General features: G+C 39.9%; 1 protein-coding gene across 1 annotated transcript in view; it reads right to left on the bottom strand.

Annotated features, from left to right (window-relative positions):
* The window catches only part of KIF26B (kinesin family member 26B), a 313,904-nt gene that overhangs the window by 56,022 nt on the left and 243,757 nt on the right, over positions 1–14,125 (bottom strand). Inside the window, exons 7-10 of the mRNA XM_074863268.1 lie at positions 11,522–11,615; positions 9,364–9,626; positions 6,300–6,483; positions 1,448–1,607 (exon numbers count right to left, since the gene is read on the bottom strand). Coding sequence (XP_074719369.1) covers positions 1,448–1,607; positions 6,300–6,483; positions 9,364–9,626; positions 11,522–11,615 — 701 coding nt within the window. The remainder of the gene's footprint in view (positions 1–1,447; positions 1,608–6,299; positions 6,484–9,363; positions 9,627–11,521; positions 11,616–14,125) is intronic.

The following is a 14,125-nucleotide window of genomic DNA, read 5'->3' as shown; positions in this document are numbered from 1 at the left end:
TAGCCTAGGGAGCATCACCAACATCATTTTTCTATTCCTACAGTTTGCCTTCCCTTCAGTCCATAAAAACTAACAGGAAGGAAGACAGGCTTTTGATAAGCATAGTTTGAGCTACACTTTATGAAGTGCAGAGTTCAAGCTATTTTCACACTACAACTAGGTACTTGATCCATAAAACATTTCCTGAATGTTTATATGTACACATTTAATTGGCCCTTAACTGAATTCCAGTCTGACTGAATTCCAGGAACAGGAAACTTTCCAGATATCATGTTTTAAGCCTGGACTGCCAAATAATTTTGGAAAATAAATGTTAGAAGAAAACTAAAATTATAACTGAATTCATCTTTATTTTCCAAAATGAAGACAAAACCAAAGAAGTAAAACTTGTCAATACCTTGCAATCTTGAATGAACATGAAAAAATAATCATGTTTGTAGCCTTTAACATGATTAAAAGGGTAAAACGTATGGACTGAAAAATGTTCTGTGAATGACTTGGTTCAATTTTCATGTCATCCTCTTGTTCCTAACTCCAGATCTCATATACATGTCCTTCATGAATAGTGGCATTCATTAGCACTTCGATTACAAGATGCTACAGTAAGCCGTTCCTGTGATGCTAGTTGCTACTCCCTAGGCTTTAGGCTAGAGAAAAGCAATACTGTCGACAAAATCAGAAACTTCTCAACAGGAAGGCTGTAAAACTGTCTGGGTTGGTTAATGAATCCAAATTTGCTTTCAGACCTGCACACATGACAAATGGGGTGAGAAACATTGAAGTGAAATGAGTACAAAACATACCCACTAGGTGAGAAATTCCTCTAATTTCCTAGAAGCTACCTGCAGTAGCAAAGGCCACTTGTCTAGTGTGACAAATAGGGCCTACTTCTTTTTTGCAAGTGAAAGGCTGACACTGAGATTCAAACCATACAAAAATAAAATGCAAAGTAACCTTGGATCCCAGAAAGAATCTCATGACAAAAATGCATGCTCATTGTGACATAAATTTTCAGGAAACTAAATTCCACACAATGGACAGCAAAATAATTTTCTCTGTAGTGCCACATTACAGCAGCAACATTTGTCTCTGTGAAGTAAATATGAAACTGGCTCTCAGATGCTTTGAAATATTAAAAAAAATCTTTGAACAATACTAGAAAACAAAATCCTAATGTGCTGAAATTCAAGCCTTAAGATCTTTAAGACACCTGGGTCCTATTTCAGCAGGCTTCTTCCTTTCAAACCTGAATGTTAAATACAGCGTAGCTACCAGATGTAAGGTTAGATCAGGTGTCACTGAACCTTAGGCAGGTTTTGCTGTACCTCAGGAGGGCTGCACTGACCTCAGCAGACTCTCGCTGCTCACCCCATGTCTGCCTCAGGCCCAGACAAGCAAACTGCCTGCAAGCATCCTCTCATTACGTGTAACATAGGATACCACTTACTTGTATGGGATGTGTTTGCTTCCATTGACAAGGGCGAGGATGACATTGCCCAGTGCTGACAATGAGAGACAGAGGCCAGAACTTCCCTCCCGGTTTTTGCTGAGCACTTTCACGCAGCTACCCAGGTCAATAAGGTGCAAGCGGCTGCGACCTCCAGACACTGCCAAAAACAAAGCAAGCAAACAGTTAGCATATGCCTCCAAAAGCAACCTCCCAGGAAAGCAAAAGACTCGCCACAACTTGCGAAGAGGAAACAATCCAGAAACCTTTCCTGATTCATGTTAGCAGCAACAGACTGTACGGGTCCTGTTAACTCACTGTCGGCCTCTATTGCTGTACATTGCTGTCCACACTGGACTTGCTTAAAAATTGTCAAGGCTTTCAGTACTCACCCACTCCTGCAGGTTTAACTCTGTGGGAGTCACCATTGTGGTTTGGGGTTTTTTTTAAATACATCTCTATTTGCCTGTACCTGAGTTGGCTCTGGTTTTGTCTCTGTCATTACAGATCCTCTGTCCAGAAAACTACAGGCTGGGAATTGCTGCTTGGTGAGCAGTCATCCTGTGGTAGCTTCTCTTATCTTTCTTATATTGAATCCTGGATCTTCAGAAGAACCTGTGGCATCTCTGGGACATTCAACTTTCCTTTAAGTCTATATATTTTTACATTATCATTTGGGCTAAGAGAAGTTTTGCGATGCCATGGGTAATGGATAGTGGACAAGCTGCTCTGTTCTGAAAATGGTTTCTGTAAAACTGGTGGTGGATCCCTATGGGTTTTTTTCTTGTTTACTCTATCAACACACTGCATTTAAAGTGAGAAGATGCTACCATTGAAACACCAAGATTAAAAGACATTTTCTCTCTTTAAAAACATTCGGTTCCTTAGGAACCCAGGATGAAGACTATGTAGACTTTACAGAAGTGTTTCTAATTCTCTTTTATCTCAAGACAATTTCCTAGCTGTATTTTTTTGCATCTGATCTTTGACCACTCCTCCCTATTCTCAAGAGTTAATTTAGAAGCAATCTGTAGGAAAAGGCAGTTCTATTTCTAGGATCTTAACTGAAAAGTTAAGAACACTATTTAAGGACACAAACATAACTTAAACAGGAGTGGAAATACTTTCATATCTGAGTGTACCTCTATGCAAATAAATTCACAGCCATTTTGACACAGCACCTCAACTTATGCATCTGGTAAAAAAAAGTGTTAGCAGTGAGCGAGACCAGTTCACAAAGATGGCGAAGGGAGGAACTACATGATAGGGACCTTAGAAAAGAAGCTTCCAGATACATTTCATAGCTTTTGAAATGTCTTATCAACCACAAGCACGGTTTTTCAATGACCCTGCATTCAGTAGCTGTGGGACCTGTGGGACATAGAGGCATGTAGGTACCATAGGAGGTAGAAGGAAATAAGTTTACATAGATATATGAAGAAGACACTTGTAAAACTTCTACCTATTGACAAAAAGGTGATACACGATCATATAATTTTGCAGATGTCTACTATGAAAATTGTGTATAAATATAGAAAACATACAGCTACTAAAGGTATATAAAACTATTAGCTCTAACTTAAAACATGTTAACCTACACTGAAAAAATGAGAGATATTTCATTTTGCAAGCACTGCAAAACAGAGGGCTCACTGCTTATTGCTGCTACCTGGTATCTTGCATGACACAAAATTTTCTATAAAAATAGAAAACATGTCTGTAGAATGTAACATATATAATTCTATAATTCTGTTTCAGTTGTAGGTGCTAGCTAATTAAAATGAACAACACTAAAACTACAAGCAGATTTTTAAGATAAAAGAAAAAGAAACATGAATAAAGAGAAAGAAGAAGAGAAGATACAAAAAGAAAAGAAAAACAGAGAGAAAAAAGAAGGGAGAAAGAAGAAAGAGAGAAGAAGAAAGATGAGGGAAGACTTTTTATGTGAAAGTTGTTTACGCTATGGAACTTGAGAATAATATTCCAAAAATGTAGCCAGCATCTATGTCAAAAATTGTTAAAATACAGTAACTTCTGCTTCTTTTAAATCCTGTTAGTGCTTCAGCTACATCAGGTACTAGGCAACACAGGACTTCCATGTATTAACTTATACTGCAATATTGGTTAAGTCATGCTGAGTATCACCAAAGAGAAGAAAAGAATAAATGTCTGATTAAACCCAATGTTTGTGGCTAGGCATTCAAAATGTTGTAAGTCCCTAGATTATATGACAACCCATTAAATCTGTCCGTGAAAGTTTCACCACTGTGCTCTCAGTGGTGGGATACTTCTCATGGGTAAGTGTCCACACGCACTATGGGCTCCTGCACTCACTGTGGAAATTCAGGCTTCCCTGGGGAACCCTCCAGGTGGCTGCACCTTTACCTCTTCTGAACTGCTCATGGACCTTTGCCTCCCCTCTAAGAGTCCTTAAAACTCTTAGACTTCTAGTCTAAGTCCCTGAGACCCCTAAGACTGCTACCCTCAGAAGGCTGAAATCACCTTTTTGGAGTATCTCCCAATGATTTCCTTAGAAAAACAAAGAAATATGTTTAGTTGCTACTGAAAGTGACTGCAGGTGACTTTACTGAATTATATATAATAAATATTTCTGTTGATAAGATTACTGGACATTGGGGAAACAAAAGGAAATGAAAGAAATCACTACCCTTCAAAATTTCAGTCATGTTGTTTCCACACATACTACTACTGCACAGGCTGAAGAAACCCAGAATAAGAGAAATTACCAACCTTTCCTTCTTATTTAATTTAAAAGTCAAAGTAAGACATTTTTAGGATGGCAGATCCACTTGCTTGATCTGAAAATGAAGTTATTTTTTAGGCAAGTTCTCCACTAATGTGCCTGACAACTACAAAGAAAAGAAGTGGAACATCCTAACACTTGTTTTTGTCTATGGCCACAGAGACTTTTCAGAGCTGACAGCTGAAAAATGACTGTGCCAGTTCTGCCCCAATGCCATTTATTTCAATGGTGCTAAGCCTGCTTCATGACATTCCTGGTAAGGAATCTAACAAGGAGGTAAGTACAGTACCAAAGCATTATTCTAACAGTCATTTTTTACCAAAATCATACGTTAGCCAGCCCTTTAATCTCTTATTCTTTAGAAGCTGGGTTTCTTTTTTTTTTTTTTTTTTCCCTTTTTCCTATCCTTTTTTAATCCTGTTACTGGAATCTATATATCTCTACTATCTTCATGTTTTTTTCAGAAAAGTCCTTCATTACAGCAGAAGACAGTGATAATCACTAGGCGCCCTTTCTGAGCAGCTGGAATTCCCCCCTCGTTCAATTATCAGTGAGATCTGACCCTGCCTGGCTTGTGAGGCCACTCAAATATGGGAACTTGAAGACAGGAGGTGGTATGGCCACAAGACAAAGATATAACTAAAGGCAGTGGGCAAAGCATGCCACATTATAATCCAACAGGATCATGTCTTCTTTTTTGAAAATGAGTCATTATAGCCACAGGAAAATAATTTTTTCCCCTTTTATTATTGCAGTTGAAAATAGTAGAAAAGTACTGTGTGCACATGTACTTGCGTGCAGTAAAAAGCATGGAGAATTAAATAATTGTGATAATAATTCCCTCAAAATCAGATATCTTTATTCCTATGAACCAGTCCATTTGAACATTCAGAGTCTTCCTTTTCACCGCAGGGTGGTTAATTAATAAACTTTTAGTTAATTGAGATTTCTGCCTGCCAGTTCCACAGGGTTTATTACTTAAACACATGCAAACTGCATCTCCATTTAGAGCAACTTTCTGTTTTTCTCTCTTATAAGTACAGTCAATGTAAATTTTCTGCATTCAAACATTAAACATTAATACTACAGTGGTGTTCACCCACCACACATCATAGCTTGCAATCTCTTCCTTATTACAACTAACCTATGCAGAGCCAGGAGCTGAAATATGCTATTTCTGCAGAATTGCTTAAGTCCACAAATTTAAAGAAGCAGAAGTCTCTGGTGTCTTTCAAACAAATATTTTTCCTGTAAAAACTGTTTATTTAAAAAAAAAAATTTTAATGTGAAAGTTTTCTTTTTCAGTGGAGGTGCTTCTTATATCATACAAATTTTTTATCACTGGAACTTACTAAAAAAAAAACCCTCTGTGTATCTCCAGTTACAAACAGTTTGAGAGACTTGAAACAGGAGATAAATATAATAAATAAATATAAATGGTGCAAGTCAAATGAAACCTTTGAACATTATAGAAACTTAAAAATAGACATGGAAGCATCTTTTCCTCATTTAGAAGTGGGAGACGGAAGTAAAGACACAGACAGTGAAAGCATCTATGGCAAAGAGAGGAAGGAAGCCAATCTGAAAAGCCCAGAGCCTTTACAAAGAACCCCAAGTGTCCTTTGTGCACATGTAGTTGGGCCAGCAACTAAAATATCATGTATCTCCAAGAAAAGGTACAGTTTATGGATTGCCAACATCAGCTTACACACACCGCCTTATTTGGGTGCTGAAGAGGAACAGCTAACTTCAGGCTGGCAAGGAATTCCCATCACCACAATATTAAAGTCAATTTGAAAAGCACTCTTTTTTTAGATACAGAGGCCTGCACAGTGCTGAGGACTGTCAGTGTCTCCACAACGGCAACCAAACTGACAAGTGATGGTAATAATCCCCAGTGGCCTTTAATGGCCTTGGGTGGGTCTTTACCAGGCAAGTGAACAGACTGCTGGTATGAATGGCCCCACCTCATGCTGAATGGAGAATTTTGCTGATTTTCACCACTAAAGAATATTGTTTAAAGGCCTGTTTAAAGCCAGTTTCCAGGCAGGCTTGAAGGAGACAGAAGGGAGCAAGAGGACAGCTTACTTCCGCCTTTGCCGCTCTTCTCCATGCGGTACTGGTAGATGTGCAGAGTGAAGAGCATGTGGGAGTTCCGGTGATCCTCCTCGTCGCAGTCCCGCTGGCTGCTGCGACGTGAGGCAATGGCGGCATCAAGGAAGAAGGCAGCCTTCTCTGCCGTAGGGGCGCGGAGCTCACTCTGATTCTGAAGCTGCAGTTAACACAAGGGAGAAAAGACCTAGAAACTTCCACAGAAGTCAACACTGCCAGACAACTTCCCGCAGTTAATACACACTGTGGACATACTGGCTTCTGACAGCAGAGAAAAGGAGGAGGTGCCTGATGGAATGAGACTCTTCTGACACTGGCAGTGGCAATACCGTGCCCTTCAGGAGCCCCACAACTGAATCCAGGCTTTTGATGGTTCTCACTTGGGGTACCTCTGGTGGCAGTTGTTATACATAAACCCCAGCAACTGGAAGTTGTCCTATGGGCTGGACAGATGCATAAATTTGATCCTTCACTTTCCCAGAATTTTAAACTATTTATGCTTATTAATTATTCACTATTTTTACTGCCTTTTTTTCTCTGCATTGCTAGCTCTGGCAATCACTGCATCCTTCTGATGGTTGGAAGTAGAAACAAAAACTGTGGAAAACAAATTGTTGATCCCAAACTCAATAGTTGGTGGAGACTAGTAGGGGCAGGACTACGTGTTACCCTTCAGAAAGTGTTAGAAGGGAGCAGTCCACTGGTAAATCTGGGAAATAACAGGATGGAGCTTGTGTTCAGCCCCATAGCATGTGGGTGACAGCACAGAAGAGCAGTGTTTTTCTTGACCCTTCATACCAGAAGCTTATGCACCTGCTCACGAGCCAGGGCAATCCATTAAATGGAACAAGGCAGGTAATGTACATACATTCACATTTGCTGAACCTCAATCTCAGTCACCAGCCTGCTCTTATCTCTCCAAAGTTATAGACAGCGTAGGAGGGCAGATATTATTAACCCCCCACAACATTACGAATGCATGCATGCTTCATGTCACTTAAGATTAGTTTGTCTGAGGAAGGGACATGTGACTGTGCAATCTGATGGCATTAGTTTTGGCAGTACGCAGAGCTGGCTCACAGCCCATAGGATAGACTTGTTTTGTTTGGCATAAAACCAGCGAGGAACTCCCGTTCTCAGGGTTTGTTCCCCTGCCATGTAATAGAGCTAGAAGTTATGTTCTCCTAAAGAAGACAGTACTCCTGTCTTCTCTTTGTGACCATTAATCAGCCTGAGAAGGGATAAAGCCGAGGCAGTGTATGGGATGGGGTGACACAGTTGAAGGCTAAGCTCTCTCTAGAAATAGGGAGGGGGGCAGGAAGGAGTTAACAAGGCAAGCAGAAGGCAGACCAGTCTGTGGGCTGATCTCACTAATGTAAGCAACAAGAAAATGTGCATACTTGGAAAGGCCCAATGACAGACAGTGTGACATATGCTGATTACTCATTTGCTATACACACTGCTGATTTTGCATATCTGTATGGCTATAATATAATATCCTCCCTTCATCTGAGGATTTTGAGAATTCAGGTATAGGACACATGACTCCACAATGTCACTATGGCTTGTAAACACACATAAAAAGGTTTTTTTTCTTGCAATTTAATTCAATATTTTACACTGCAGAGATACATAGGTGTCACATGGAGCTACCTTTTCTTCACTGATCTAAAATAGTTTTGTATATAGCTGTTCTGTCTGTATCTGTATGAAAATAAGCAACAATAATGGGATATTTACTATTATCGCTTATGTGCTTAAATAACTTAGTAAAGAATTAAGCTCTAAGGAGAGACTAGTTGTTACACAGTTGTGTAACATATGTATGCTAATTCAGATCTTAACTGACTCATCTACCACCCTAACTGGGAAATGTGAAGACTCAAGTCTCCCATCTTATATTTACCAGACTGCACCCATTACTGGATACCAGAGAGTAAGACCTCTTGTGATACTCTAAATATTTCATAAAGCACTAAAGCCAGGAGTCAAGTGAGAATGAGATTGTTATTTTGTTATTTAAAATTAAGACACAATTTTGTAGTCCTTGGTTAGAATGGAAAAGAATGGAATATATAAGTATTTCTAAAAGGCTTAAACCACAAAGAGATAAAACACAAAATTTATTACTTGTTCTTTAAAATCTCATGATTCATGACTTTTGTGGATGTGAATCATGATTTCTAGATGCTTAAAGCTGTAAATAGGGTACATGACCCTGTACACCTGTTCCCTCCTCCCTCCATTCCCCATCCTTGGATAGGCAGTGCACTGCAGGTTCTCAATGGAAGCAGCCTTTGCCTTTAAGGTTGAAAGAATGTATTCAAACTCCATCATGCTGGTTTGTTCCCTCTTCATCTACTCACACAAAAATCAGATTTACTCTCTTACAGACAGCAAAATGAAAGAACAGGCCTTTTTTCCCCTTAAACCAAGAGGGGAAAGCAAAATAGGGCTGCTGAGACTTTACAGTGGTTACCCAGGAAATACATGAGCCAGTTACTTATTCTTGCTAAACCTCCAAACCTGAGAAGACTTTGAGTTATTCTTGGCTTGCCCAGCTCAGGAATTTATTTCTTGGCAGCAATTAATAAGTAGCGATTAATGCTTCCTGCAACATTGCTAATGCAAGTGCTATAAATAATGTAGTTTATAAAGAGATAAACAGCCATATTAATGGACTCCAGCTATTTGTGCAGTACTGTAAATATTTTAGCTTGCTGTTTTACAGAAGAGAGATCACACTTTTTTTTTTTTTTTAAGAATTGGTGCATTTTTGTTTGCACTGAATGTTTTCACATTTTATTGCAAACACAAGCCCTGCTCAACATCAGTTATATCAGAGGTACAAATATTTAGGCCAGGAGAGCAGATGGCCCTGCAGCTGCAGGTCATAAAGTTCTTGCATGTTTTAAAGTAAACACTTTCAAGTCTCTAAACTTTATGCTCTGGGTAGTTCCTGAATTTGAACCATCTCAATAGCTAAAAAAAAAAAAAGGGCACATTGCTTGCTTCAGTGTAAAATAAACCTTGGATTCACCTGCATGCCACAAATGGGGTCTTCACAAAGGTAGACACCTGGGGACTGGCCATCTTGCAGGCTGCCTGTAGCCACTTCTGACAACAGGTCTCTCAGATTTTCTTCTTTTCCCCACACTTCCACTGCAGAAATTCGGACTGAGAAGCGGGCTCCTGTCTTCTCTTTGCGTTCATTAATCAACTTGAAGAGCCAGGAGATGGCACAAGGGATTATACCAAGGTTTTGCATGGAATCATCCTTCCCGATCATGGTGTATGACTTCCCTGTCAGGAATGGGGGGATGGAGAAAAGATAACAAGATCATTCCCAGGACCTTCACAGCCTTCTGCCAAGAGAAATTATCCTGCACAGCCTCATGAAAACAGTTTCTTCGCTACAATAAGGACAGTCAGCAAGGGAGAAAGATAGGTAGGCAGACAAATAATACATGGAAAATAGAAAGCATTTAAAACCGACAGATGAAATCTTGAGCTGCTTTCAAAAATCATTACCTCATGCATTCCCCTAACATCCCCCAGGCAGGGTGCTGCAGGTCTCTACTACTCAACACTGCAGCCTCTGATGTGGGTGAACAGTGGGAAGAAATGAGCAGAGCAGGAGTGCCATGGTCTCTAAAAATCCCTGCTTTAGATACTGTGACTGGTATTCCTTGAATACCATTTTTCTTCAAAGTTTACTATATTATGCTTTATACATTGGGGTTGGGATTGACATAAATCTGGTCCCAGGACCAAGATGTAACTTCAGACAGAAAAAAAATCAACACAGGTACACGTGGTAATTTGGTGCATAAGTGTGTCCACAACAAGAAATATTTTATCTGGGTCAAAACCTTCTCCTGGTTAGCTATTATTTGACTCTGCAATTATAGCTCTGGCTTGTCTCTGCTATAGAAGTTTGCAGATTAAGAACAGACACAGAGTACTATCTTAGGTGTCACTACATATAATGCTTTTAGACAAGTCTCCTAAAGCTCCTAAATTTATAAGCCAAATGATAAAGGTATACATTTTTTCAGGCAAGGTCTTGTGGCTTCTTTACCTTGTTTCATTTGTTACATTGAATCTATGTGGAAAATGATCAGTGAAGAAAATATTTCTATGCACATGTCTCCTGCCTGGCCAAGAGGGGCCTTATGGATAGTTGGACCAGTGGCTCTGTTCCATTCATTGTACCAGAGCTGGTGGCATTACAGCATTTAGTATTCTCCAGTTTTTATTGCCTATAATTTGAGATAATCATGGCCTGATACAGCTTGATCTTCTTTATCACTTGAAAAACTGAACTATCTTTTTAAGTTTTACATGTACATCTGTGTTTCTTTGAGACAGTAAAGAATGAAGATCATTGCATAGATACAATACAACCCTCTTCATTAAAGAGATGGTATTTTCAAAATACTACTAGATAAGCATGACCAAAATGTATGATTACTCTTGAAATCCAGTTATTGCGAAGGAATAGTGTGTTAATGATGATGATTCTCCTTTTTACTGTCTTTCCATGAATACTTGAAATGCTGTTGATGCGTTTGCAAGGAGCAAGTTTTGATCCATTGGTAACATTCAGATAACTATTAGAATAGGATTTGTTGGAGACAGAACAGGAAGAGGTTAGTAACAAGGGAAATGTTTAATCAGGGAACACAGTATAAATCAAACTATTTGAGTGCCCAGCCACAGCACTTGAATAGCACCATCACAAACACCAAGTACTTGAGTGGATACTCACAGCCTTTACACAGCTTGATAAAAGCAGTATTTTGGCAAACAGTCTCCAATACCAAGCACATTTGTAAAACTGCAGATCCCTGGTGGATCATCATTAACAATTCACTGTTGGATCATTCATTAACAATTGAAGACAGTGCTAAAAATTGCTATAGTACTCAGGGGACAGAATGAAGCAACAACTCAGAGATAACTTCTGTTTCAAAGAGCATGTTGTTCAACAATTTGCTAAGTCAATTTGCTAAGTGAATAGATGTGTAAGCGAGAGGTGAAGGTGTAGTACAAGGTCATGCACAGTGTACCACTTTCAAATACAATTACTATGCACAGACAAATAAAAGTTTGTTTTCCCCAATCTAATGTACTAGCAATCATGGGTTAAAAATATTCACTTTGCTGCTTGAGTAGGGAAATCTAACAATACCAACCAAGCTTGGCATGGCCAAAGCAGAACACGCAGCCATCTGCCCCATTGACCACAGACTGGATCACCTCAGCCACAGTCCCAGCACATACTTCAGCCTGTCACAGGTATTTAAAAAAAAAAGAAAAAAAGAAAAAAAAGAAAACCATTAACAATAATAAGGAAAATCAATAGAGTATTTTCACTGAAAAATGGCCATGATGTCATCAGTGCTCCACATAGCATGTTGAAGCATCAAAAAGTCTGATCCTGCTTGTCTCATTCACATGACCTATGCTGTTGATGGGAATGACATTACTTGTGTAAGCACATGAAGCAGGAATTTTTCTCTGTGTCAAGTAAGTTTCATTTGCTGAAGCATCAATATCCTTTGTGGGATTAAACAAAGTTAAACAAAATACACATACCGTAAAAGGGATGTGGTTGGTTTGTTAGAACTGCCTATTGAGGGGAGTTTAAAAATACATTTTTGAATAAAAACCAATCAAATACTAAGGAATTTTTACAGACTCTATTATTTGCCTAATTATGGACCGAGTTCAGTTCCACTAGCAGGTGGGTAGGAATGTAAGGGGAGCAAACAGCCTCTTTGGTATTAGCTAGATGACATTTCTTAATTTTTCTCTACAATAGCTTCTTAGCTTTTAGCAGAAGTAGTTTCCATCCTGAAGACTGAAGTAGTACTTTTAAGAAGTACAACAAACAGATTTACCCTGGGCATTCTTAGATTTAAGGTTCAAGCAGGCTGAATGGTCTACAGCACTGCTGCAAGAACTGTCTATCAATAGCGGGCGAAACTAAATCAGAATTCACCGTTCAGGCTTTTATGTGAAGCACTTTGCATTTGATAATAAATAATGTAAATTCACCCAGTTCATGGGTATTTCTAGTCAATTGCTATAATAGTAAGAGGCCAAGAAAGGGCCTTTTCACAGACCAACCCTTGAACTGCATCCTGGCATTAGTCTAGGAGGTGCTAGCTGCATGAACCAGAACTAGGTCAGGGATTGACCTAATGATACCATCATATGACAGTACTTTAGCTGGCCCTGTGTCCTAGATCTGTTTAGTTTATGAGTAAACAGCCTTAGAGTACTATTTTCTAATTATACGTTGCAGTGTTACTTTACTCTTCTACTATGCTCCTCATGACATTTGGGTAACATGTTCATCAAACCAAAGAAGTCTAATAAAAATAAGAAATCTGAATATATACATATGAATAAAGCTTTGTGGGCTAAAATCTCCATCCTCCTATTGTAAACTATACAATAGAACTCTGTATAAATAATCCTTGACTTCTTAATGAAGAGGACTGCATTAGAGAACTGCAGTTCTGATCAGATAGCTGTATACACACTGAGTAGCCCCATCCTCCCGCATTACCTACCAAGTACATCCAGGTCCCTGAGCAAAAACAATCCCACAAGTGGGCTTGCCTTTTCCCAAGGGAGGAGCAATCCACACTGCCTTCCCCAGCCATTTCCCTGTGTGTACTACTTATCTCCTCCCACGGTATGAAGGGGTTTTGTTTGGGCAGGACCAGGACGGTTAACAGATCCTCTGGTGTTAATTAGCCAAGTGGCTTCTGTTAAATTTATATTCCAGTGCTTCCATCTCCCATTGTCCAATGCTCTCAACATAGTCTTCATCAGTCCACTGTATCTTTCAATCTTTCCAGATGCTTGTGGGTAATAAGGGATGTGATACACCCACTCAATGCCGTGTTTCAAGGACATTTAACCTTGGGGGGAAAATAATCTGTGAGGTGAGTTGTATGTTGCAAGAAGTGATGGAGGAAGTAGGAACGACGAAGAGTGAACCAGATACGTGCAATGATGACTCAAATCTAGCCGCTGCTGGAGTCCAACAGTCAAACATACTGCTCCTGTCCTGAACATCCATCTTGACAGATGGGAGCAAAGTCACTGAACATCTGGAGGAGTGAAGAAAGCTTATGGAATGGGTAAATGAGTGTTATGTGGGACCTGGGCATGACGTAAATGGTATGGAATAAGGGGTGGAGACTGTACTGGGTCTGGCTGAGCTGGAATTGGTTTTCCCCTATAGCAGCCCTCATGGTGCTGTGTTTTATGTTGGGAGCTGGCAGGGTGTTGATAGCACACTGGTGTTGTGGCTACTGCTGAGTAGTGCTTACACAGCACCAAGGCTCTTTCTGACATTCCCCCCCCTCCCCCCCCCGCCCGCCCTCCAGTGGGACGGGGTGGGCAAGATCTTGGGAGGGCACACAACCAGGACAGCTGACCCGAACTGACCAAAGGGATATTCCATACCATATGAGGTCTGCTCAAGTATAAAGCTGGGAAAAAGGAGGAAGAGGGTGGGGACACCCTTGGTCCTCCAGGGCAACCACTATGCGTATTGGAGCCCTGCTTCCTGAGAAGGCCCAACATCGCCTGTTAATGGGAAGTAGAGAATCAATCTGGGGTTTTTTTTTGCTTCCGCATGTGGACCTTTGCTTCGCTTTGCTTATATTAAACCTGCTTTGTTTTACCCACAAGGGTTGGTTTTTTTCCTATCTTATTTTCTTTCCCCTCTTTGCCCTGTTGAGAAAAAAAAGGGGAAGGGGGGGGAAGTGATAGAGCGA

Source organism: Strix uralensis, chromosome 3 (genome assembly GCF_047716275.1).
Source record: "Strix uralensis isolate ZFMK-TIS-50842 chromosome 3, bStrUra1, whole genome shotgun sequence".
NCBI classification, from domain to species: domain Eukaryota; kingdom Metazoa; phylum Chordata; class Aves; order Strigiformes; family Strigidae; genus Strix; species Strix uralensis.
The sequence above is the reverse complement of the archived record's forward strand: the minus strand, read 5'-3'. Positions and strand labels throughout refer to the sequence as shown.